Below are 26,056 nucleotides of genomic sequence, written 5' to 3' on the forward strand. Positions count from 1 at the left end.
ACAGCCCCAAGCACCAACAAACCTCTCCAAGGGGCTTTAACACGTCATCACAGCCAGGAGGTACCAACAGTCTGAAGGGGGCCTTTGGGGAATGCGGGACTGGGGGCTGAGAACAGAAAATAGGACTCATTTAAGGAAGAGCAGCCACTGGCAGTAAGCAGGGAATGTGTCTGGGCTTTGGGAAAGGATGTAAGGGAACGAGAGAGGGCTCATCTCTTGAGCAAAGCAGAAGAGGATGGACACCTGAGTCGTGACTTCCCTGATACAGCAAAAGAAACAAAAAACAAGCACAAGTTAAGATCAAAGCCAACTGCTCCCAGCCTCAATGTGTGCTGTCCTCTAACTGCAGCTTATTATACAAGGAATGCTGGAAAACAGTCCTTGTGTGTTGAGCAAAGGGCACGGGGAATTGGGCAGCACATCCCCCCAAGCCCCACAGCTGTGCTGTGCTGGGGACAGCCCCTGGCACACGGCTCTGATGGCAGCTCCTGCATTCACCTCATCGCTGCCAGTGCAGCAGCAAACTGGGAGTCCCTGGCATTCAGGGCATCCCCGGGAAACACGGGGGCAGAGTTCAGAGAGATGGTATCCCAGACAGGGACCGTGCTGGTGGGGCAGGCCTGGCTCTTGCCTGTCATGAGTGAGAATCCTCATGGCCAAGAAGGTCAGGCTGGACTCCCCCCTTCCCGTGCAGTGGAGCAGCAGCCCTTCAACAAACCAAGGAAGGACAGCGTTAGACACCCCCACTTCCCTGCTTCTGACTGTATCCTTGGCCACACGAGCTCTGGGGTTGGTGTAAATCCACCCCAGAGAGCCCGAGGAGTTTCCTCCTCTGCACACAGATGCCCCGAGGCACTTTGCTCCAGGTTTCCATGGTCAACCCCTGCATGTCAGCGATGCCTGGGGAGGAAGGAGCAGATGCACCGGCTCTGCCACGCTGGCTCTGCCCTCTGAGGAGTGGCCGCTCATTAAAGCTGCCGCACGATGCTGCAGTGAGTACAACATCGCTGCTAATTGTGCTGCCAACGATCCGTGTGCAGCCAGGGGAACAGGAGGCTCTGGTTTTTGGGAATCCTGCACTTTAGAGGCAACAGCACCGCCTACGACCGTAGGAAAAATTACTGACGGAACCCTGAAAAGGCTTGGGAGAGGCATGCGAAGGAATGTCAGCTTTCCCCAGGCTGACAGGCTCCTCAGAGCAAACAGGAGAGAGAAATCTGCTGTTGCATCGCTACACCTGTTTGTAAGCAGCCTCTTTGTTCACCAAGGTGGGATTATCCTGACATGGATTTACATACTGCTCAGATTTTTACTGTGCATAGCTATCAAACCGAGAGGTGCCTGACACAGCAGGATCCCACTTTACCCGATGCCAAACGTGCGTGTGGCAAAGTGGGAGCATCCATGCTTTGGAAAGACCAAGGCTCATGGATTAGGGCTGGTTTAATGAAAGAAGTTGGGAGTCCGGATCGCGTGCAGCCAATCCTGCTCCGACGGGGGGAAAAAGTGGAGGCAGAGAATAGAAATGTGCCAGACATGTCTGTATTTTACACACTTGCTTCTGTTTCACCGAAGGCTGAAATAACCCCCGTGTGTGACAGCAGCGAGCGGGCAGGGGTTGGCAGGGCTGTGATTTGCAAGGAGCACGCCCCGCACTTCTGCCTCCCAACATTAATGTGAGCTGACAATGGTAGAGGCCTGCGCTCACATGACTTTAATCAGCGCTGCCCTAAGCTACCAGAATCACATTCATTATTTCAGGGCTTTCTTTTTGGATGAGCAGAGAGCTCGTATTAAAAGCAACAGCCTTCTGCTCAGCTGCTTCCTAAACCTCTTGCCCAGGTTTCCGGTGAGGTGGGCTGTGTCCAGCTGCAGGTTTTGGCACCACTGGGGACTGTTGGTGAAGTTTCACACCATCTTACAGCACAGAAAATACCTCACTTGCTCTGCATCCCCAAAGCTCCTGGCAGAGAATTCCGTCTCTTCCTCACTCTCTACAGATAACTGCAAACTTCCAGGCTTTAGGTATTTAATCCTCTTTAAAAATAAAACATTTCTTTTTGTTGCATACAAATAGTACATTAATTTCTTCCATAATATCATTAACGGAGCTTTAATGATACTTTAGATCACGGCTTCCGTGCTGCTAGCTAAGATGCCATTCAGGTAACAGCTTTACATGGAAATACATTCAGGGAGACAAGAAAATATTGTTCTGCTGTTGCTTTTTTCAAAAATGAGGAATCTTACACCTGCAGCACAATCCTGCTCAGTATGGAAATGCCTCCAGAGCAGGCACTCCGACAGCTGACTGTATTCCCTGGGAACTGTAACCATGCTCTTCTCATGCTTTGTCTCTCCTGACAATGTGCATGCTTTCCCATTCTGTTAATAATTCAGCCAAGGATACTCAAGAAAACTCAGGGAGTTAATGGAAAAGGTTGGTGCCTATGAGCACCCGACAGGAATTGCTATCTGGCAAGAAGGTGGAGCCTCCCATCTTTCCAAAAGGAAACAATAGCTTTTTTTTTGGTAAGTTAAATGACAGAGAAGCTCATCTGTCAGGGAAGCGGATTTGTAAACCTGAGGCTTTATTTGCAAACAAGTCCCCCTTCCGTACTGCATCCCTCTCTCATTTCCCCATGCAGCAGAAGCCGTGCAAGGTAATCATGGTTGCAACAGAAAGACAACTTAAAACAATTGAGACCCAGAAAGCAAACAAGCCAAACTCATGCCCTTTTCCTTCAAAGCAGACAAACAGACAGAAATAGTAGCTGAAAAGTGCTTACCGACTTTGGGCTCTTCTTTGGGACTGGCAGTCCTGAAAAATGGCAACAAGGGAAAAATAAACATTAGCATTAAGAGCTACCTTCCCTTAAAGAAAAATCCCTAGGTGTATCATCCGAACGTAGCCATCTGCAGAGTTATGTCAGCTTTCGCTCTCACATCGGAGTTACCAGTCTGTTCATATCGAATCAAAGCCCAGGGAGAGGGAGAGGGAGCGAGAGCCAGGGAAGAGGGAGCGGGGGGAGAGCTCTCTCTGCATTAGCTATGCTGACTTGTGCTGCAGCAGCCGGGAGGCTGCGAGAGAAACCCACAGCCCTCAGCGGCTGCTGAAACCCAGCGCCTGGGCAGAATCTCAAATGCTCCCCTGGATTACAGGAGACTTAGCTCACAATTAAGCCGAGGCTCTTTCCTTTTGACGCGATCGGCTCAGCAATTTTATCGGACCAATTGCAGCGGCGCAGGGGGAACAGGTTGATTTTTTAAAAAGTGTTCCTCTAGAAATTGATTTTTGAATGGAAAATGTGCATTAGGCTTGAGCAAAGGGAAACAGAAACACGAGGAAGAATAAGCTTTTCTCCCTAAAAATATGAATGTGACTGAAAAAACATGTTTTCCTTCCTGTCCATCCTAAGTGTAAATCTTTGAAGCCTGAGATTTTATCTGTTAGGTACAATAGAGAGCTGTGGCTTGAGAACAGAACTACCAGCGCCCTGACCCCTGGGGGAGATGCTAGGGAGCTTGGAGAAGGGGGGCTTACACAGGTTGCAGGTGATGTAAAGGAACAAACAACTGGGAGGGCACCAGGAAAGGTTTTTTCAAGGGCAATTTTGCATTTTGAAGCAGTGTCTTACTCAGTCTGTCATGAGCAAGAGAACTCAAGTGAGATTTCAATCAACTACTTGTGCATAGAGCCCAGTTGCCAGCAGCAAAGGACACACTTGTCTAGGGATTTACCTAAAAGGCAGGGAAAGCTCTTTCTTGGACTCAAGACCTCCCTTTTCCCCTTGCTGTTGGAAGAGAGAGGAAACCCCCCGTATTTTGCTCTGTGTGACACTCCAGAAACAAGCATAAACCAAAACACAGATTACACTCCACATTAAGTGCTCGGTAATTCAGATGTTTGAAATCTGCTTTTGTCTTTAGGATGTGATTTATGTGGCATTTATGCTGCATTACATTTTCTACTTTATGCATTTTGTTTATTCTAAACCCCATGCCCTCATCTAACTTTTATACAGAGAATAAAATAAGCAATGCAAGTGAATTACAAATCTGTCTAGGAAGATGCTTATTTTAAGGTAATTTGGGAGATGTTAGCGCTGAACAGGGAAGATACACAATTAAAAATGATAATCAGAGCTGACTTTGCTGCTGCTTTCAGACTGGGATGCATACTGTAATGACTATTTTAAATATTTTCAAGATTTTGAGGAAAATCAGTGCTCTGTATGTCACTCTGATGCATTTCCAGCCAATAGCTGATACCCATCTAGGCAGTGATTGATTGAGGGACAATGAAACATCAAACTGTTTGAACTAAACAATCAAGACTGCAGCTTCATTTCTGCTGATGGGGACTGTTCTTGTATAATACCCTTAAAGAGGAAAACGCTAATAACATTCATGGCAAGTCACATTTTTAACAGGCATCATTTATCACAGAGATAAACACAGAGATAGAGATTCTCCTCTCTCTCTCTCTCCTTCCACATGCATGCACACACGTTTACTCTCCAAGAGATGCTCTTTCCTATTAAATCAATAGATAGAACAGATCCCCATGCACACGCACACACCCTTAACAGACCAGCATGAGATAGAAAAGATTTAACAACGTTTTAAATGTTCCCTCCAAAAATAAAGTGGAAATGCAGGTGAGCTGCTGGGTCAAATTGTATCAGAATTCAGTCTATTGCATCACAAGCATTGAATGTTAAAATTTAGTAGGTATGAACTACTGAACAAATCTTTCCTTCAAAGTTTGTCATTATTTTTGCTGTTCCAACCCCGAAGAGATGGAAAACAGTTGAAAAATAATGCAAAACACATCAAAGCTATTGTTTGGCGGGTCCTTCGGAGGCCAATAAATCTTACAGTGTCACTGCTCTGTGCCAGACTTTGCTGCAGAACAAGCAGTAATTTACTTCTTACCAAAGTAAGTGACTGCAGAACACGTTAACAAATGTTGGTAGTTTTTCATGGGATAAGCTTATAGCCAGGGGAATAACCTGCCTGTACATTTCCCCGTGAAAATATTATTTATTCATCTAATTAGGGTCTCATTTTAGAACTCCAGTTCCTGGCACAGCAGGCCAAATGAGCAAATGATAGGTATAATGGGGAGTTTTCATGCTCAGATGATGGAATGGATACAGTATTTAACAGTGATGAACACGAAGTGCTTGAATAACCCCCAAATCCTGGGAGCTCCACTAGCAAGGAAATGCTGAGCTTTTCCAAAAAGCTTCTCGCGAAAACATTTCCCAAGCCTATGAATTTGGGATAGTGACAACTGTGAATTACAACACTGGCCTTTTGATTCCATTAACGTATCCCATCACTGCTCACGCCATGCCTTGCTTGGAAGCTCATCCTCCTGGCTGCCCTGTTCTCTCCTGAAGCCTCACTGCAACTCTTTTTAGAGGTAAGTGGGCCAAGCACAGACAAAACACCCAGTCTGCATCTTCTTAGCATTACCCAGCTTTTTGGTGGTTGGATAAATGGCTTCACATCCCTGGCTAGAAGAAGCCAGAAGGCTTGTCCCTGCTATGCCATCAAACCCAACAATAGAATAATAGTAGTTTATACTGACATTGCAATATAATTTCCCTGTGATTTGATACCTATGGACATCTCTCACTAGTACCTGAAATGCATCTTTTAATTTTGGGGGGTTTTGGAGATACGGATTAGAGAAGATGGAACAGTCAAGAAATCAAACAGGGCTGTTGTCACCACAGAGTTAACAATGTTTTAAAACAAACGAGCACATCTGGTAAACAATGTCAATATGACCTAAAACCCCTTGATTGGGCTCATTGTAGCTATGTACTAAATGTGCCTGGAATTAAATTAATTAGAAAACACAAATTACTCCCCTCTAAATAACAATGTAATAAAGCAACTGCTTAATGAAAAATATCAGTGATCAGTGAGCAATCCACAAGAACAAAAAAAGGCATTGTAATCAAACTAAATTCACAGACCCATCAGCAAAGCAAGAAAGACTTCATACAAGGTTAGTCAAAAATGAGTCAGATGCAGGGATCTAAATTAAACTAATTATCACAGAGATTATTACATTTATCTTAACAAAACCCTCTCTCTTTTCTCCCCAGTACTCCCTAAAGCTCAATGTACAGCTGGCTGCATCCATCTGCTCAACTACATTTTGTAACATAGGGGAAAAAATGCAAATCATTAAGCAAGTTTTGCAGCATGACTTCAGCACTCTTAATGCCATTACCCATGAGGAGCTGTATTTCTGTTGCGTGACACTGTGTTACGTTGTGAGTGATGTGACCCATGAATGAAATCCATAATTCAGCTTATTTAATATTATTTGTGTTAACTGTGCAGTCTTGAGTGGTAAAACTTCTGGGAAGCTGTAAGGTCACTAACCCTATTTATGATGAGTTCATGGAAGAACACATGGAACAAAACTTGACCCCAAGTGTTGCTGTTTCTAACACGCCATTTTTAGAGGAGCATTTTTTTCCTCAACTCCTTTGTCTTTATGCAACCTAAGTAACATGGGAAGACCACGACACAAGGCAAACTCTGCTTTACTGAGCATACACAGAATGCAATGTGTGACTACAAACCCCCACACCACAGCCTGGGCCTGGTTCTGGTGAGAGCTCAGAAGGCCACAAATGCCCCAAAATTACCTAAACAGACACCAGACACAACGTGCCCTGTTCTACAGCCCCATGTTTTAGAGATGGTAGGTCAAAATTATCTAGTTAAATGCTAAGGAAGACCTATCTCTGGGCACCACAGTCATGCAGTCAACTCATTCCAACAGCTTGGACATGTGGAGGCCAGCTGGTGCGAACACTTCGCCTTTCACCACACACACACACACAAATTATATATTTCAATGGGATTTCAACTGAAGTTGCAACAATTCAGTAGTTTGCACAACCCACCCATATGACAAAGGGTCCTGGAATTGCTAAAGGGCTAGTCTGGAGGCCAGACTATCATCTTCTTTATGGCTTAGAAAGTCTGTGTACTGCCCAACATTTTTCAGTTTTGGGGTGGTTTTGCACATGAAAGAGAAGAACAGCTGTTTCTAGATCTTCATTTCTCACAGTTCCTTAACTCTTCCAACCTGGACAGCTTATGGACCATCTACATCCAAGAGCAAAATAAGCCATAGGTGAGCCTAAGAAGAAAGGTCACCCATAAGGTTTTGCCCTTATGTCACCTGCAGCCCAGAATGCACCAGTGCTGAAAATTATTCAGAGATGAAAAACACAAGAAAATAAAGATTTCGGACTCTGTCCAAAGGTTAACATTTACAGAGAAAATGTTCCTGCCTGGAAAAAAAATAAAAGGTTCAAGCTTTCTAAATAGCACTTACACCGTGGTGAATAAAACCCAAAGGCTGTATCAAAGAAAACAGACACTTTGGAAGATGAGGTTTAGGTAAAGTAGTGGAGTCAGAGGGTGCACAACCACATACCTGGCATTGAACACTGATCGCTGCTTTCTGTGTGCAAAACAAGGAACTTTAAATAATTAACGCTAATGGCCATTAGTGCTGCTGGGGGGGCAGGGGACAGGAGATTGGTGGTGACAAAGCAATCCCCTTGATTTCGTATGATCCATTGCCAAAGAATTTCTAATAAAGGACAAACACTATTTAAAAGAGTAGAGGGAAGTTGATCTTTTCCAGACCAGAACAATCTGCAGCAAGAGAGGCAAGTCTGTGCAAGCATAAGGAGAAGAAAGAAAAACATCAAGAAGAAATCCCCTACCTGTCCCTGCCAAACTTTTCTGCTCGTCATCGTGATTTGCATAACAAGAGCATCACTGCACTAGCAAAAAAAATTAGCTATGCAATACAAGCTTTAAGCAAGAGAATAATTTACACTGCAGTAATATAGCCCTGACATAAATCAAGTTTGGTAACTACCAAATGCAGTGAAAAATGCTACATTTCTAATGCTAATGTTCAATGCTAATGCCAAGCAAGCAATGTCTTGAAGAGATCATCTTGGGCATTATTAACCCACTGTCACTGACGAAAAACATAATGAGGCATAGAACATTATTGCCATTAAGATGAATTTCAGTTTTAGATGCTCTAAAGATGCTAAATTTTATTAGCCTCAAATACTCATTTTTGGTTAGGATGCTGAACAATTCCTCGCCATTAAAGTCTCAGTCGTATTTTCAGCATCTCAAATGAGTATTGATTTTAGAAGTGATAAAAAAAGATACAGGCTAATAAAATGCTATTTAATTACTATGAAAATATAAATTTAACTATGCAGTAATATATATATATATATATGTGTGTATATATATATATATATACAAAAGGTAATGCCAAGACAGTAAGATAATAAAGAGATTGAGAATTAGTGTGACAATTACCCATCTAGCCTCTGGTTGTTATGGCATGTCAAAAGTTCTTGTATTTTTATTTTGAATCTCATTAAATGAAGTGCTTATCATAAAACTCAAGCTGTTGGAGTCATATGCTTAGATGAAAACCTTTGTTGATATTTAAACAAATATGTACATAGACATTACATTTCTGAAATCTCACAAATTTCAGATGCTAAACACTGGAATTGGAAAGTAATTAGAGACCTCCACATTCTTCTTACACAGAAAAGGGTGTGTGTATACACAGAATTATGTATCTAGTTTTCATATACATAAGCATACATGTGTGGCTATCCATGAGGGTACCTATCCTTTAGAAGCCCATAAAATCCATGACTTACAAGCTTTATTTCTGGAAACCATCTCACAGTTTTTGGGGCATGCTGCAGTTTTGAAGATGCGCAGTCCCATGGCTCCTCTCCCGAGCTGCCTGCCATGGCATGACCATGTGGGTGCCGAAGGGCAGCAGCACCTCCAGGCCAATCCCACTGCCACTCCAAGCTTAGTACAGAGGATGCCAAAGATGAGAAACCATATTTTGCTAGTCACATCTGTATTTATGCTGCTCAATGAGAGTGTTTGTCTTCAGACTTACCACTGCACTGCTACAATGTGTAAATCCATGTGCTCAAACTGGGTGGCTTATGGCAGATTCTCATATTTCATATCCGGAGAGCAGCCTGCACAGAGGGGACGCCTACAAACACGGCCCTCTTGGCATTAGTTTGATGCTGCTATTACTATATAACATCCCTTAATAATAAGCTAGTATTTACAGAATGCTTAGCCAGGTTCAGACCTGGGGAGTGCACATCCACACAAGCCACACTAAAATGCTCTACTAGAGGACTATGGTTTTATGGACGTTTTCACAAAACATAACTTTATTACTTTGAAACTAGTTTTCTATTAAAATAGATCAGTAACTTGATCTTACTTCTAAGGATGTAACCTGTACATCTCAGAAACTAATCCTGAAGGATGGAAAGAAAACTTCTGAGGACTGCTATTTACCTGCACATCCCTACCAACATCACCTTCATGTGCCTCCAGCCACAGGGTCCTGATCTGTCCAAGCATCCTCAGCCTGCTGTGTCACGTCCCTGAAGCTCAGCCTCCTCTACCAAGTCTGTCTGGCCTACAAGCCCTGCCAGCTGCTTAAGACCAACTCACGGTGCACTGCAGGTCTTCTGGCACAAAAGGCACAGGTTAAATGAACCTTTTCCATTCCTCTGGCACCAGAGTGCAGGCCTCAGTCTGCCTATCTATCACCATCACAAAAATAAGCATATCTGACTGAGACAAAAATAAACATTAAAATGAATAACATAACATCCCAATGCAGAAAGGGAAAAACATTTAAATTCAGAATGGAGAGATGTAGAGACATGCAGATAGATATTTAAAGGCAATCAATTTCAGAACAAAACCATTGACTAGTCCATTACAAAGTCATCCTTCCTCAGTTTTACCAACCTGCTACTGCTTTTAATGACTCTTCAAATGTATTTAATTACAGTGATAAACAAAGACCTTTCTTGGATTTCTGATACCTCATTACTTCTGTTGTGACTAGTTATTATTATGCCAAATCAAGGCAGCAGCTACTGCACCTACCTGCAGTGTGGCTGATAAAAACTCATTATTTACTTGCACACCAAAATGTCACCCAGGCAGTGTGTTCCTGATGAGGAAAACCTGAGTGGAACGAAACCCTCCTTGCTGCACACCTCCAAGTCTGCTCCATTTCCTGCCGTGCAAATCCTGATGAAGATGTGGGAGGCACATCTCCAGCTAAATCTGCCTTATCTCATGCACAGTATTAGGTTCTGCTGTGCCACCTTGTGTTACATCACATCAGATATAAAACAACACTGTGTGGGTTTGAGCTGCTCCACTTACACCACTTCAGCATTTAATACCAAAACCAAATCAACATAAGGTGAAAAAAAAAAAAAAACCCACCAACTTTCAAAACCTCAAGCTAAGGAGGGGGAAAAAAAACCCCTTAGGAAGAGTTTCAGAGCTCTCATCTTTCATTTACTAAGCAATATCCTGTTTTGTTCTCATCTTAGAGCCTACTGCTTTCTGCAAGATAAGGTGGTTTGGGCAATAAAACATCCTGATGAGGAGATTTCAGCCATTTTTTTTTCCTTCCAGCATTCAGCAAATACTTTGGTTTTCTAACTGATGCTAAAGCAGATCCAGATTCCCTGCCACAGAAAGGCAGCCATGCACATAACATGCACACCATCACTATTGTGCTGTCAGCATGCAGGACTACACAAAACTGACATTATTTCCTTATTCCGAATGTGTTAATTGCTCATCTCCTTAGTAACTGAAGTACAGGTTTCCTCCTGGCCTTAAAGCATGTTTCATGAAATAGCAAAATACTTTAAAAGATATCAACCCTTGAAATAAATGCAAACTGTGTAACAAAATGCCAAATAGTGAATCAGCAACTGCTCTATCCTATTTTACACTTCCAAGAGACTCTGGAGCTCAGATGACACATATATCTGGGGGATACAAGTTATAGCATAGATAGGCCATGCTGCCACAAAAATGCAGGGTAGCTCATGTAAAGCTGATGCTGACCCAAAAAGCAGATTTCACAAGCATCTCTTCATTTGCTTACTCATTTCTAGGAGAGAATCAGTGCAAATGGAGTTAATGAAGAGTAGCTGAGGGGAAAACACTTGTGCCTCGAATACCTAACAGATTAGTGTCAGCACTTCACATGGATCACACCAGCAATAGCTGGAAATTCTGCAGGCAATTAAAATGTTCATAGCCTAGCAGTGCCGCATCTCCTTCATTATCAGAACTGTAATATTATAAAGCTGCTGGTTTTGGTGTTTATAGGACAATGTGCTTTGTTTGGAGTTCCTTGGATTTTTGCACACATGGGATTTTTGATATTTGGGTTCGTCAATTACTATTTCAACTGGATGCCTTGTACTGAAAAACTCCAGCAGGACCTGGCAATGTTAATTAATTAGTTCCTGCAAATGCATTATTTATACAAACATTAGTAGCATACATCAAACTACTTGGTGTCTGAGCAAGCTACCAACAATTACCCTTAGTGGCCGTAGCATCTGTAGGCATGAAAAACCTGGGTGAAACCCTGCTGCCTCCTGGAGCCTAATGGGAGCCTTGTCATGGACTTGAGCAGCACCAAAACCTCCCTTTTGTGTTTTTGCTAAGCAAAGTCATCCCAAACATCAAAAATTCAGATCATCAAAAGCAAACGGCTAATGTCACTAAGATTAACACCTGTAAAGCACTTTGAAGGAGAAAAAACACCATGTAATCCCAAAATATTACATTATTTATAAGACGACCTGATTTTAAATGTTAAGTTCAGCTTATTTTTATCACAAAGAGAAAACAAGTTTCTGCTCGCTTGCTTTACAAAACCAATTACCAGTGATCAGTGTATGGTGCTGCATAACAATACACAGCATTGTCCCAAAAAGGCGTATCTAACACTCTGGAGCTGCTGCAGGAAAATTAACTTGCACAGTGGATTGAAACACATGCACATAAGCAATTCTAATCAGGGGTATGAACTTCAAACTTCTTATTAAAAATACCTAAACTTATAACATTTCCTTTATTTCATCTTCTCCTGACTTCAACTGATTTTTCTATCTGCTCCTTGATATACTAGTGCCTAATCAGAATAAGGCTATGAGAGAATGGTAAATGTGACATCAAACTTGCTTTAAACTTTCTTTAAAGTCTCATCAGTTTCTTTTGGCCTTGTTAGAATATAATTCCAGTCAACAGAGAAAAGAGAATAACAAGGAGTAACTTGGTGGTTAGGAAAAAAAAAGATGCAGCTACTCCCAACTAAAGGCTCCCCCAGTCCTGCTCCTTCCCTGCACCTAAATTTTAACAATGCATTTTTACTAGGATTGTCTGTTTTCAGAAAATGGAATAGGCACAATGCAAGACATTTTAAAAACATCTCATTTCTAACACAGTTTGTAAACCAACTTACAAACTTCACTAATCTGATTCCCTTCTTGCCAGGCAATGCTCTTTAAAGGATACAGTAACAAAAATAAACAAGAAGAAATAATTGAAGACAGATTTTTAAATGCCAAACAAGAGTCCATGGTTAATCAAGAAATCCATAACTCTGGAATTACAAAGTAATAACCCTGGAATACAAACTAATGAACTAAATTTCCTAAATATGATTTACTAACCATAAAGGAATGAGGGGTGCCTATGAGTCTGGATGGTATTATTTGTACTACAATATCAGGTATTTTTCAGCATACAGCTCAAAACAACCTCTACTGAATGACAAATTGAAAGATTCAACAAACAGGTTTGGTGGAAGATACCTGAGTAGAAGGTACCAGGAGCTTTGGTAGCTGGTGGTGATGGACAGAAGGTAAGACAAGGACAAAACGAGGTGATTTGAAAAGGGATTTTAAAAAAGTTTAGAAGTCAGTTGAGCACACCAGAGGGCAGAGAGGAATTAGATTTGCCCCTATTCTGGGGGTCCAGGGAAGGAGCTGACCCAGCATGGTGGGCTGTGGAGCAGAGTAAGAAAACCAACCGTAACGGTGGCACATGAACGATGACTGGCATCAGCAGCTCTGTGCTCGGCGAGATGGGGTCCAGGGAGTTCCTACAGATACAAACACAGCACAAAGACCTCACTATAAAGCTCTGGTCCCTCTGTACTTGAGCTGAAAACACTGCTGGAAATGGTGAACTTTTCTTCCAATTCCACAGGCTTTGGCACTGGCAAAGATGCTCTGTGGTAACCATCAGATGACTCCCAGGTTGTGATTTTTGTCCCAAATGCAGTTTGGACTGACTTTCTCTCTAATTCAGCAGCTGCTAAGACAGTTTGAAATTTTCTGGCAGCTCAATGCTTAAGTGGCATGACTTTCAACTCACTCTTCACTGCAAGCCTAAAGGGCAAACAGAAGTGAGTGGCTTGCTCAAAAGAGTTCAAGTCTGCACTGAATAGCTGATTGCAGCTCTAATTATACCATGGTTTTACATCATTAGGGACAGCAACTGAAAAGGAGCTCTAATTCCAACAGGTTTTTTTTTTTGCTCTAACCACTCAGTGATCCAGTTCCAGCTAAGGAAGGGAAGGGAAAACTTCATTTCCAGGTGGGAATTCCAGCAAGGGAAGGTCCATGAAGCTAAGGAATAGGTTTATTACTTTGTAATTTTTTTCCATTGTTGCAAATTTTTGTTGTAGTTACATGTGTCACGAGGAACATCTTAAGCCTACTGACTTGAGGACCAAGTGAGCAGGACTATTGCAAGAGACCTCTCCCCATCCCCACGAACCTCACTACTCCCCACAAACACCTTCCATTCCATTGAACCATAAATAGGATATTACTATGGACTCTTACATGGAGGTAAGACTCAGGTACCCACTGATGGGCATTTAGACAAGTAGATGTTGCATTGGTTCGTCTTCCCATAGAATACATTTCGTTTTGACACTCTAGTATATATCTATATATCTATCTAGCACATATATTTTTTCCAAGAAGATGTATTTCCCAGTTTAATGTGAGTTTGGCACTAGGGAAAGCAATTAGAAATGGTACTGATTTGCACGTGATATGTGAGGGACATTTCACCTGCGTGCCTTTACTTTGATCTGGAGCAAAGTGGGAACACATCTTCAGGGGGATTATGTAGATCAGGCTCATATGCTATTTTCGACCTTCCGGTGAATACAGATGCAACTGTGAGAACTTTGAAGGTAAATTGTCTATTCAAACCTGCACAAACACTGCCCAGTGTAATTCTTAGAACTGAACACAAACTAAACACGTATATTTTGGTTAACCTGAAGACTGACCTAAAAAAGAGGAAAAAAAGGAAAAAAAATCCTCTTTAATCAGAGGCAATTCACAAAATATAAAATACATGAAAGTTTTCACTGAAACAAATACTAGATCTTAGTGATTCCAAAAAATACAGCACAGTAGTTTTGCAGAATAACTTGTTCTGACACAACCTGTTCCACCATAAACACAACTTCCAGAATAAAAGTCCCGTGGGAAGCAGGGAAATTATCCTGACAAAATGTTGTTTTTATTATGAATAGAGTCCATGCAGAATGGAGAGGTATTTGAGAATTGCTTATTTCAGTTGATTACAGTGCATAGGCAAGGCTTCAATGACTAATGGATTTCAAGTGGCAAATAATATTACCTTGTTTCTTCGCTCTTTTTGGTTTTTTTGTTTTTTTTTTTGTGGAAAGTACTTTGTGTACTTGGTAGGTACAAGGTTGAAAGAACGTTTTCAGCTACAAACATTCAAAATCAAGTTGTACCTTTTGTGGTCACATTAACCATAATTCTTTAAAACAACCAAAGTACGTAATCACAATTTCCAGTGCAGGGACAAAAACATATACTTAATTCTCCATTTTGCAGCAGCAGCATGGTTTACTTTCAGGCGCAGAGCTCTCAAATGGTCCTGCTGGCTTATCAAGCACCTCCTCTGCTGTTTCAGACCATGTCCTGTCCTCTTCAAATGTGCCAAGCTTCACCTTCAAGCAGCAAAGCCTTTGTGCCTCCTCCAGTTTTACTTACAGGCTCTAATGGCTTGGCACTCACTTCTCATTTCCAGTTTAACTTACTCTCAGCAAACAACACAACGGTTGTTCAGTCAACTTCTTCGTTTAAATACCTTCTATCTCTCCTGCCTAATAGAGACAAGAATTATTTTGTCCCCTCTGTCCCTTCATTGTGCTAAGCAAAAGCAGCTTTGCCAACTGGCCCAATCAACCCTCTGCACCCTGGGGGGGCTGAACTCTTTCTGAACCCCTCAAGATCAGTGAGTTTTATCCAGTTTTATCCATATATAGGTGAAACAGGAAAACAACAGCAATATAATTAATCCTACAGAGGGGAGGAGGGAGAAGAAAATAAAAAATTAGAAAATAAACCAGAACATGGACAAGGTAAGTTTTTTTTGAGGCCTCTGGGAAGCAAATTCTCAGTGATCTGACTTTGTACAAGTATTTATCCCTCTGCCCCAATCCTGCATGAGTTCTGCAAACGATTTTTAGACATGAGCACACAGAGGGGGCGTTTCAGCTTCATCCCTCCTGAAATCATCCTTGTGTTCCTCACTCAGAGGCAGCGGCAGGATTTGCCCTCTCCCATAAGCCAGTGCTTCAGCTGAACACACTTCACAGTAAATATTTTACAGGCTGTTCTCAGGAGCTCTGGGTTTGCATTTTAACAATTAGACCTCCTTGCTGGGAGTGCACCAGCAGCTTGGAGCAGGCAGAGCTTTTCCTGTGTATTGCACATCTCTTTCTGATATTTTTCTGCTTGATTAGTAATCACTTCTGAAAATCCTTTCGACAGCTCTTGAATACAAGCCTTAGTGTTGCAGGGATGCTTCCTGCACAGCAGGACTGAATGCAAATGTTGGGCTGAAGGAAGAATGCTGACAGCATCTAAGCACTTTTCTCACTGGACACCAGAGGGAGGAGGAGGAAAGGATAAGTGACAGGGAAGCAAAAGAACAGCTTCAAAAGCCCTGAAGGAGCTTATCAGACACCCGAGCCAAATACATTTCTGCAGTCGGACCAAAATAAATAGTGGCGCCTTGTCTGGGGATGGTGCTGCTGAGGAGAGACTTGGCAGGGGTAACAGGAGGTAAAGTTACAGGGAAAAGGACCCAAGTGCAGCAGCACTGAGTGCCAGGTGGATTTTAGCCAGTTCCACCTTTTGTTTTTTTAAATAGTTTAGATTGGAAAGGACCTTGAAGATCTAGTTCAAGCTGCCCTGCTGGGCACAGGACACCTCCCACTATCCCAGGCTGCTCCAAACCCCATGCAGCCTGGCCTTGGACACCTCCAGGGATGGGGCTGCCACAGCTTCCCTGGGCAACCTGTGCCACGGCCTCACCACCCTCACAGGGAACAACTCCTTCCCAATGTCCAATCTAAACCTACCTACTTTCAGTTTAAAGCCATTCCCCCTGCCCTGTCACTGCACGCTCTTGTGAAAAGTCATTCTCCAGCAATCTTGCAAGCCCCTTTGTGTACTGGAAAGTGTTATAACATTTCCCTGAAGCCTTCTCTTTTCACGTTGAGGAACCCCAACTCTCAGCCTGTACTCATAGCAGAGCTACTCATTGTAGATACAAAAATGCTGCTAGCAAGGATTTTCTTGCTATTTTCTAAGTCTGTGAGAGACTTTTCTCTCACGCAGAAGAGGCAGCAGGGAATGTAAACAACCAAGCCACCTGTAACCTTGAAAAGTTTGTTTATGGTACAGTAGAAAAATATTTTGACAATGGGCGTTTTAGGACTTTAGCCAATCACCCCCAAGGGGTGGCTGGTCCTTTGTCCAATTAGACTATGAAGATAAAAGTCTATAAAAGAGTTCGTAAAATAATTAAACAAATCAATCTTGCTGCACAATTCCTGCCTGCTGGATCTTCTCTCCTCCTCCTCCCCATGGCTGCGGGACACAGTGATACACCCTAGGGCCCAGGCCTGTGGTGTAACTCACAGCTCTGATCATCTTGGTGGCCTCCTCTGGACTTGCTCCCACAGGTCCATGTTGTTCCAATGCTGGGCCCCCAGAGCTGGATGCAGTGCTCCAGGTGGGGCCTCACAAGGATGGAGTAGAGAGGCAGAGTCCATCCCTCACCTGCTGCCCACGGTGCTCTGGATTCAGGCCAGGACATGGTTGGATTTCCGGGCTGTGAGCGTACATGGCTGGGGCATGTCCAGCCTCTCATGCGCCAGCATCACCTTAGAAGCTTTAAGCAAACCTGACTGGTTTTGGTTCTGGGTCTACTACTGTGCATACTCTGCTTGGCTTCCCTGCCACAGCTTGAGTGCGTTTTTAGTCCAGTTTTTCTCTGGATGTGAAGAGAACCTTGTTTCAATGATTAACTGTGGACCAGGGCCACCAGGATCTCCACGTTCTGTACCACGAGAGTGTGAAATTTGAAACTGCAAGTGCTCTGTATCGAGATGGAAATGTGAGGACCTTGAAGGAGGGAGGGAAGCTGTTCAAGGAGACTGATATGGTACCTTATCTAGGAAGGTGATAGCAAATGTGGTTAGTATCTTGATTAAATTAAAAAAAAAAAAAAAAAAAAAAGAAGAGATTCAACAAGAGTACCAGGGAACTATTTACTATTTTATTAAAACTAGGCTTTTATTTCCTCATCAAAACTTTTCATTATGCCTTCAAGGCTTTAGGAGGATTATTAAATGTCAGGCACAATTCAAATAATTAATATATGGTGTTACTAGATATATACACACTCTCCAGGAGGATTAATAATAGCTGCTATTTTTCTTCCAACCATATTTTCTCCATAATACATATATTAATCATGAGAATGAAGCACATTTTTTAAATCTCTCTAGTACTGAAAGTCTTTAAGGAACTCAACTTTGAAAATTGGAGAATTCTTAATATATTCTGTTCTCTACTTTCTAATTTACTATTAAAATATGAAAACACAGTAAACACTTGGAAAGAAAGCAATATAGGAAAGGCAGTGCTTTCTCCAGAGCTGCTATGAATTGCAGAATCAATGTATTCAATGCCTTGAAATAGGTCTTGAAAAACAGCAAACCAGACTTACAAATTCAGGAAACAACTTGTCCCCTGTTAAAATGGACTGGCTTTTGGTGCTTACTACAATCAAAACAGTTTAGAGAAGTCACCAGGAAAGTACTTTTATAGCACACACTCCCCCCAGGTCTGGCTGGGGGCTGTGTTCAGCACTTCCTTGTCAGTTTAACCCTGCCTCTGCAGCAAGGTCATTCCTGTGATCCACTGTGCACCCATGTGTGTGTTGTCCACAAAAACCTGCATGGGACAAGGAGCAGTGGGGACAGGCCTTTGTTCCTCTGAGAGCCCCACTGTCAATGCCAGGGAGCAGGGGAGAGCTGCCTCTGCTCCTGACTTTGTAGTCAACAGCTGAGCCAGACTTTGCCTGTGAGCTTGACCCTATCCCAGTAATCTCAATCCACAGGCTAAAGGGGTGGTACCTCAGGTAACTTTACACTTAACTAGAGTGCAGGGAAAGAGTTCCTGTGGATGGAGTGACCACTGACAGGTTACTTGCCAACCATGCTCCATGTGGGCTGCAGACATACTGCCTGTAGGATGGGTTTTGTACCTGCTGGTGGCCTCGGCAATGCAACCAAAAAATGAGCTTAGCTTCCAATGGCACAGTAAACAAATGTGCAGAAGTCACATTTCAATTGCTTACAACTTGGAGAAATATAAATTCTCTCCTAGATGTATTCCAGGTATAATCCTTCCCCAATGGAGAGTCATTAAGTATCTGATTTTGATCACCGCAAATTACAGAACATATTACCAGCCTTTTCCATATCCCAGAATAGCTCAAGGAACATCCATGTTCTATTTAAAACACTCAAGTTTTCCGAGCATGCGACCAGGGTTTGTTATGTAAGCAAAGGTGTAACCACATGTGTAACCACATCACCCTCCTGCCCCTTAACAGTGTTGTGTGCATGTGGGAACCTGAGCATCCCCTCCCAGTGCAGCAACACAATAAATAATTTTAACCATCTATGTGACCTGACAGCTGCCAGCTTGGGGCAGTTCCTACACCTCAGGACAAAAATAATTTCTACCAAGACGCTTAGGAGAGCAGATCTTTCGTGACATGCATTTTTTCCTTTTTTTAATTTCAAGAAGAGATGTTTTAAAACAGTTTTGAAGACTTACCTCCTCGCTGCACCAGCAACGTGACTTCGCTTCCCTTAGGACATTCAATCAGCATATCCACCACCTGGTTGTGAGTGAGGCTCTGCACATTCTTCTTGTTGACTTCGACTATGAGGTCGCCCTCCTTCAGGCCGCGGCACCGTGGGCTGTCCACAATTTGTTTCACTCTTTGGCCGCCCCCACCAGGACTATCTGCTATAGTAAACCCGAAGCCCATGGGCCCTTTCACTATGTGCACAGTTATGAGTTCAGGCTGTGTTGCTATCGAGGATGCCAAAGACACCGTGTCGTTGGGGTAGCCATGGGGTCCATTGGAGGAGACCTCAGCTGGGCTGCTGGGCCTTGCCTCCTTTGTGCCTATTACTTTTCCTGTTTTACTACTGTGGCTTGCTGGGGAGTCGTAGTTTTCCTGCCCATTCACAATGATCGGCTCTTTGTCCAAAATTGCCACAGATGTGACCAGGCTCGTGTTGGGGTCGTCGGGGTCGAAGGGCAGGGGGTAGCCCCGGCACAGTTCAAGGTCCACACTGGCACCGATGGGGATGGACTGGAAGATTTTCACCACCTGAGCATGAGTGTGCCCCAGAACACAGGTATCATTCACACTGACTATGACGTCTCCTGCAGAGGACACAGACAGACAGACCAAGAAAATACATTTAGCACACTGCAGAAAGGTGAGGACTAGAGCCTGAGAGCAGATCTGCAGCATGCACAGGCACCACTCACAGGCAACAGTAGCATTTCAGCACAAGAAAAAGGAGTGGTGACACTTGGGTGAGCAAAAACTCTGTGGATTCATGGCATAAAGCCTTTATGTACATAAATGTTTTTGAAAGTGAAAATGGAATTGGCTCATGTGAAAACTTAATCAATTTAAATGATGGTATATGGCCCGTTTCACAGCTATTTTGAAGTCCAGCTCTTACTGTTACACGTTGACATATGATAGAAACAAAATTGAGAGCACACAGGAGCTGTAACAGAAGGCTCTCAAATACCAACTGCTCAAACACAGTGAGTGCCACATGTCATGTCTCATATTTCAGCCTGAAATTCAGATATCGATTAAGTTATGAGTAATTTTATTAACTCTGGGGCTGCAAAACAGGGATGTTAAGTGCTGTGATGGTCCAACTGAAAGTGAGGAGTTGTGACCTCAGATGAGCCTAAGAGAATTTCATAGAATTAAAGTGGAAAAATACATCTAAGATCATTGAGTCAAACCATTAACCCAGCACCACTGTGTTCACCACTAAACAGTATTTCATATTTTGCCACTGAATTGTGGCAAAATCTCTGATCTGATCTCTGGCAAAATGAATTTGCCCTTGGCGCCTCCACACAGGGAGATGCAGATTAGCCCACTGCTCTGCCCATTCCTTGGGAGTAGCTTTGGAAAGGGGCAAGCAGCATGGTAGAGACACAAACACATGGTGGTGCAGCCCTACAAAAATCCATATCCATTTCCAGGAGCAGGAACCCACAGCCTGATGTGGAACCCCACAACTGCTGGCTCCTCTCCTCAGATCAGGGTGGGGAGAGCAGGAACTGGCAGTGTCCCAGCTGGGTATTTTGACACTGAGATGGAATTCCAATACATGAAGTGTCCTTTCCCAAGATTCTCAATGTATCTCACTTCCTTACTTGCTGATAAGAAAGCTGAATGCCTTTCCCCAAGAAGGGGATGACGGCTACAGTCCTTTATAAATGGCACTTAAAACCAGCTGCAAAAACACAAACCAAAGTGGTGGTGATGATTTTGGTAAAAAGCACCAGTACCTGTTTCCATTTTGCCATCCAACGCTGCAGGACCGTCAAGCACCAAACTTTTGATTTGGAGAAATTCATCTGGCTCATCCCCTCCAACTACGGTGAAGCCAAACCCCCTGCTGCTTTTCCTTAGCTTGGTGTGGATGAACTTCCCTTTCAACTCAGAAGGGTTTCGTGTAAAAAAAGGTTTTCCTGTATAGGAAGTTTGGAAAAAAATCTATGAGCAGGCAGACAAGAGTGTTTGATCTCTTTTTCCTCTGCCCCTCCCCATTCTGACGAGTCCATGGACAAACACAGCAGTGTGCAGGGACAGGACTGCACTTCACTCCTGCATCCTCTCATCTCATCACACTCCACCCATCTCCTTGGACCCAGGCATGCAGGAAAAGGCATGAACAAAACCCCAGTACCTGGCACTTTGTTAGCTGTGGTCGTGCACACCAAAGCCCCAAGGCTACAAAGGGGAAAACACATGCTGCTTTAAAGAACGGAATATATTAAAGCTGGGAATGCTGGGCTAGATGTATGTCTTATCTGTCCTGAGGTGGTTATATACATCCTGGGAAGGATGGGGCAGGGTTAGGGGGCCTCCTACAGAAGGACTCTGCAATGAAGAGTTTCTGCAGAAAGAAGCATCATCATGTTTTTCACCACTTGACCCTCTCCTAACCCACTGAGCAAAACGCAACTTCTGAGCTCTGACAAGACACTGATACCCTTTAGCATAACCCCCAGCCCCACCACTGCTACCACCCTGTGACCTCCTCTGGTGAAAACGGGAGGATGCTGACATTGTTCTTCAGACACTGTTTGAAGTCTTTTCTCCTCCCTTTCTGCTCCTTGCCTGTTGTGGATGAAACACTTCTGATGTGAAGTATGAATCAAAGAGCAGCCCAGGACTGGAGCAGCTGTGCTGGAGGGCTGGGAATGCTCTCTGGGAGCACAGTTAGGAGGAAAAGAGGTGCTCCACGGACAAAAGCACATCCTTGCAAAGCATGTTGCACAGTCTCAGAAAAGGAATCATGGCTGCTTCACTTCACAGTGCCAACACTAAACACCTTCACACTTTTAATTGTTTTTAATGCTTAGCCTATGCCACTAAGCCCTCTGGTGACAGCTCCGGGATCAGCAGTGGGTATCACAGCCAGGAGAGCTGGCGCACTTTCAAACACCTGGGCAGCATTGCCATGGGCCTCTGCTCAGAAAGGAGACCTCAGGGGAGAGCGAGAGGATTTGAGACTTGTAAGCCTTTGACTGGGGGAAATAATGTGTATTTGAAGATTATTCATGAGGAGGCAGCATGAGGACTTGTAGTCTTCTGCCTTTGAAGGGTGGCAGAGGAACATGGTAATCCTGCACATCATGGGCAGATCCTCTGCTCAGACCCCAGCCTGCAAAAAAGCCCTGAGTATCAAAGTGCAACCCAGTGTCTGAGGTAACAAACAGCCGAGAGGCAGAGTGCAGCAGGGCTCATTTCTGGTTCAAAGGACAAGCAGAACAAGCAGGGCTTGCTAGTGTCTACCCACTGATACAGACTGAGCTTGCCCTGCAGCAACAGGACAGCAGCACCACAGGCTATATGCCACCTACAGCATTCAAGAGGGTATCCCATTTGAAATTAGTGCATCTACAAAACCCAGGCTCTGAGAGTGTTGCCAGGGGCACAGGGAGGGCCCCTTGTGCCCACGTCTCTGCCAGCAGTGCTATCAGGGGGAGAGATGGAAACCTCTGGGCATGGAAGCTGGAAAAGGTGCTGTAAATGGGCAGTGAGAAAAGAGGGAGCAGCACTGAGAAAGGAAGAGGAAGGAATGAAAGAGGAGAGGAGTCATCAGCAGGTACCAGGACGTGTCACTCAGAGCAGTGCTGAGACAGGTTAATGCTCTGCTCTAACACTGCTGCACAATTTTGGTGGCTGAGTAGGCTCCCAACATCACCCCTGCGTGACGGATCCTTTGCACCACCATGTGTGGATGTTTGGGCAGCCTTTGCTTGAGCCTGACTGGAAAAGGCAAAGGTAGCATCCACAGATGCCTCCAGGAGGAAGATCAGCCTTTTTGGGGCACTCTGATTACATCACTAAACCCAGGTGCCTGGTGGTCAGGGTGCCATGCTCAGACCTCTCATGTTTTTTCCTTGCTGCCAGGTTGGATTACTCTAGTGTACTCTAATACCCCTTAGGACTGTGCTGGGGGCTTTGGGTCCTGTGAAATTCCACATGTCTGTTCTGGAAGGGCTGATCTGCTGCCAACTGCTGCAGAGAGCACTCCCTGGGTCTTCCCGGCAGGAAAGGCTGCCTGGGACAGCAGCACTCCAGTCAGGTTTGCCTTCGGAGACCACGGGAGTATTTCCCAGCTCCCAGCTGCTCCCACCTCTGTCAGAAAGATGCATTCCAGCCAGATTCCCCCTCTCTCCTTCCCCAGGCTCTGGGTCCTGGAGACCAGGGCAGTGCCACTCACTTGCTGTGCAATTCAGATGTAGTCAAAGATACAAAGATAAGCCTTCTTAAAACCACTTGTAACCAGAGAGCACTTTACTGCCACAGGTACAAGTGGAATTCCCTGGCCCTTGCTGGCAACCTGACCTGGCAATGTTTCAGCTCATGCTGCAAATTCAGGAATGATTTGCGGTGAGTTATTTAAGGCAAACAATTGGTCTGTGAGTAATTGGCTACACAGACCCCTGACACAATAAATAAGGCTGTAATAACTCAAAGTACCTGTACAAAAGTACAACTTCTGAGTAAGTCCACTCTGTTGGAAAACTTAGAACACTACACATAGAATAGCCACAATCCTCTTTTTGATGCACACAATCTCATTCACCTCTTGCATTCAGCAACAAATGTAGTCTTGAAACAACTAGTCTCAAAATCTGTGAATTCAGATAAGCAGGCACAGGCCCTGGTGTGTCACCAGTCGTGGAAATACTGCCCTTGTGGTGGCCAAGGGAATTTCATTCTCAGGAAAAAGAACTTGTTGCTCTTTTACAGCTGGTTTAACAAGGCTGTTACCTTGTACTGGTGCTTCCCGAACTGCCTCTTGGTTGTTTGAAACATGGTTTGGAGCAGCAGGTGGAGGGAGAGATGGACACTCCTCTGTCCACTCTAGAGAGGGCAGAGAGGGAAATATTACTGATTGCTTACAACAGCACCATGAGCTGCTGCATGTGCACACACTGGGAGAGTGGGGGTCAAGCAGAGGAGATGTGAAAAGTGTGGCAAGAGAGGAAACAGAGTCACAGACAGAGGGAATAAAATGAATGGGATGTCCAAAAACCAGTCCTGAAGGATCTCTATATCCAGGTCAACTCATCCATCTGCTGGGACATCCTACCTCACACTCAAACTTGGGACTTGATTTGCATCTATGTGGACTTGACATTTAAATGAAATCTACTCCCTGTGCCATTCATGGCATCTAAGTAGAAGAACAACCCCAAATGCCACATGGCCCTCACTGCAGTTGGACTGCATTTGAAGAAAAAAATGTAAAAAGTGAGAAGGAAAAAAAAGGGGGCAGGAGGGAGGAAATTAATAAAAAAAAGTGTTTCAAAATAAGGCAATTACTTCAAATTTTAGAGCCTGACAGCATACAAAGGTCTCAGTTTAAGAAGTCTCTCATGCAGGGTTTGTCTAGTGCATGTAAGTGCCCACTCCTCAACCCCTTTGATAGCCTGAGTCCCAGTGCAGATTGGAACAACACCAGCTACAGTGACTAACTTGATGGAGCAGACTGAAGAGGAAAACATGTTTTAGTTGTTTCTGGGAAGTCTAGAAACTTTCCAGAAATAAAGGACATACAAAGAAAAATCTCTCCTGTTCAACAAGGCTGAAACCTCCTATGTTTAAGTGATACAGTTTAGATTTTCTCCTTTGCTACATCTTCTGTGAAGGCCAAACACAGCCTTTCCTACGCACATCACTTTGCCTTTAAACACTAAGGCCACGGAGGGAAGGACAAACACATTGGCATGGTGATGCCATGGCAAGGGAGGGCATTCCTTCATGAACACCCCATACACCATGCCCTCAAGGGTGCCAACCTTCTGGAGGCTGTTGCTGTTGTTCGAGCTGCTTCTTCCTCTTTGCTTCAAGAACTGGGTTTTCATACTGTGTCTTCCGGTTGATGTGGCTGGAGATGAAAAAGAGCAATGAATTAGGAAACCTTTATGGAACAAGCAGGAATGAGGGCCAGGCATTGAAACTCCTCTTTCTGAGGAAAGGAGTAAAATACCAAACACACTCAACAGCAGTGGATGTGGAGCAAGGCTCATCTAGTTGTGCCAAAAAGAGTACTTAGAAAAACAAGGGGATTCTGGTATTGATATGATGTCTTGAGTAGGAATGGCTAATTCCTTCAAAGACATTAATGTAGTGATCTATCTGTGAAAAATGAGATTAAAGCAGGAAAGGCATTCTGTCTGATTGCATTTTAAAAGACAGGCTTGTATCATCCCTGCTTTATTTAGATTCCCAGAGGTGCAGTCATTCCCTGGCGCACCCAAGTTAAAAACAAAACCAAACTAAACCAAACAAACCAAACTCCAACATCTGTCAGCGATCTGATCAATGCACACAGGGTGTCTTAAAAGTATCTGCAGGGATGCAGGCTATGAGATGGGCTCCAAATAGATCAAAATCTATCCAGAATCAGCCAACAGCAAATACTCCCAGTGGAAGCCAGCATTTAGTGAAACTTCAGCTGCTTTCCTTAGGCAGCTTTTAAACACTATGAGATGTTGAAAGCCAATACTTCTTACCAATTCCAGGACAAGAAAAAAAATCAGCCCAGTGCCAGCATGGCAGACAAGGCATGCACTCAGCAGAGGATGAACAACCTTATGAAACTAAGTGATGAACAGCAGCCACAGATGCTGGGGTGGCAGGGGCAGGTTTGGGACTCCCTGAATGGCTCCTCTACTGTTCAGGAGCCATTTTCAGTAGTGATTTTGCTACAGCAGAGGAACAGGTAAATCTCAGAAAAATATACTACCTTAAAGCTATCTTCATATGTAAAGCAAAGTTTACCATTGAGAACTTGCTATTCTATTGTCTCCTATCCAGTATGTCTTCATAAAAAAACCCCACGTGAAAACCAACCGCTTTTTTCAAGTAACTGTGACAGAAG

At 43.8% G+C, this 26,056-nt stretch overlaps 1 protein-coding gene across 1 annotated transcript in view; it reads right to left on the reverse strand.

Moving 5' to 3' along the window:
* The window catches only part of MAGI1 (membrane associated guanylate kinase, WW and PDZ domain containing 1), a gene marked incomplete at its 5' end in the record, with an annotated part of 290,109 nt that overhangs the window by 33,857 nt on the left and 230,196 nt on the right, over positions 1–26,056 (reverse strand). Inside the window, 5 exons of the mRNA XM_082288537.1 lie at positions 2,790–2,821; positions 19,158–19,778; positions 20,940–21,122; positions 23,941–24,033; positions 24,972–25,060. Of these exons, the coding sequence (XP_082144663.1) occupies positions 2,790–2,821; positions 19,158–19,778; positions 20,940–21,122; positions 23,941–24,033; positions 24,972–25,060 (1,018 nt within the window). The remainder of the gene's footprint in view (positions 1–2,789; positions 2,822–19,157; positions 19,779–20,939; positions 21,123–23,940; positions 24,034–24,971; positions 25,061–26,056) is intronic.

This window comes from Coloeus monedula, assembly GCF_965178545.1.
Source record: "Coloeus monedula genome assembly, chromosome: 11".
NCBI lineage: Eukaryota > Metazoa > Chordata > Aves > Passeriformes > Corvidae > Coloeus > Coloeus monedula.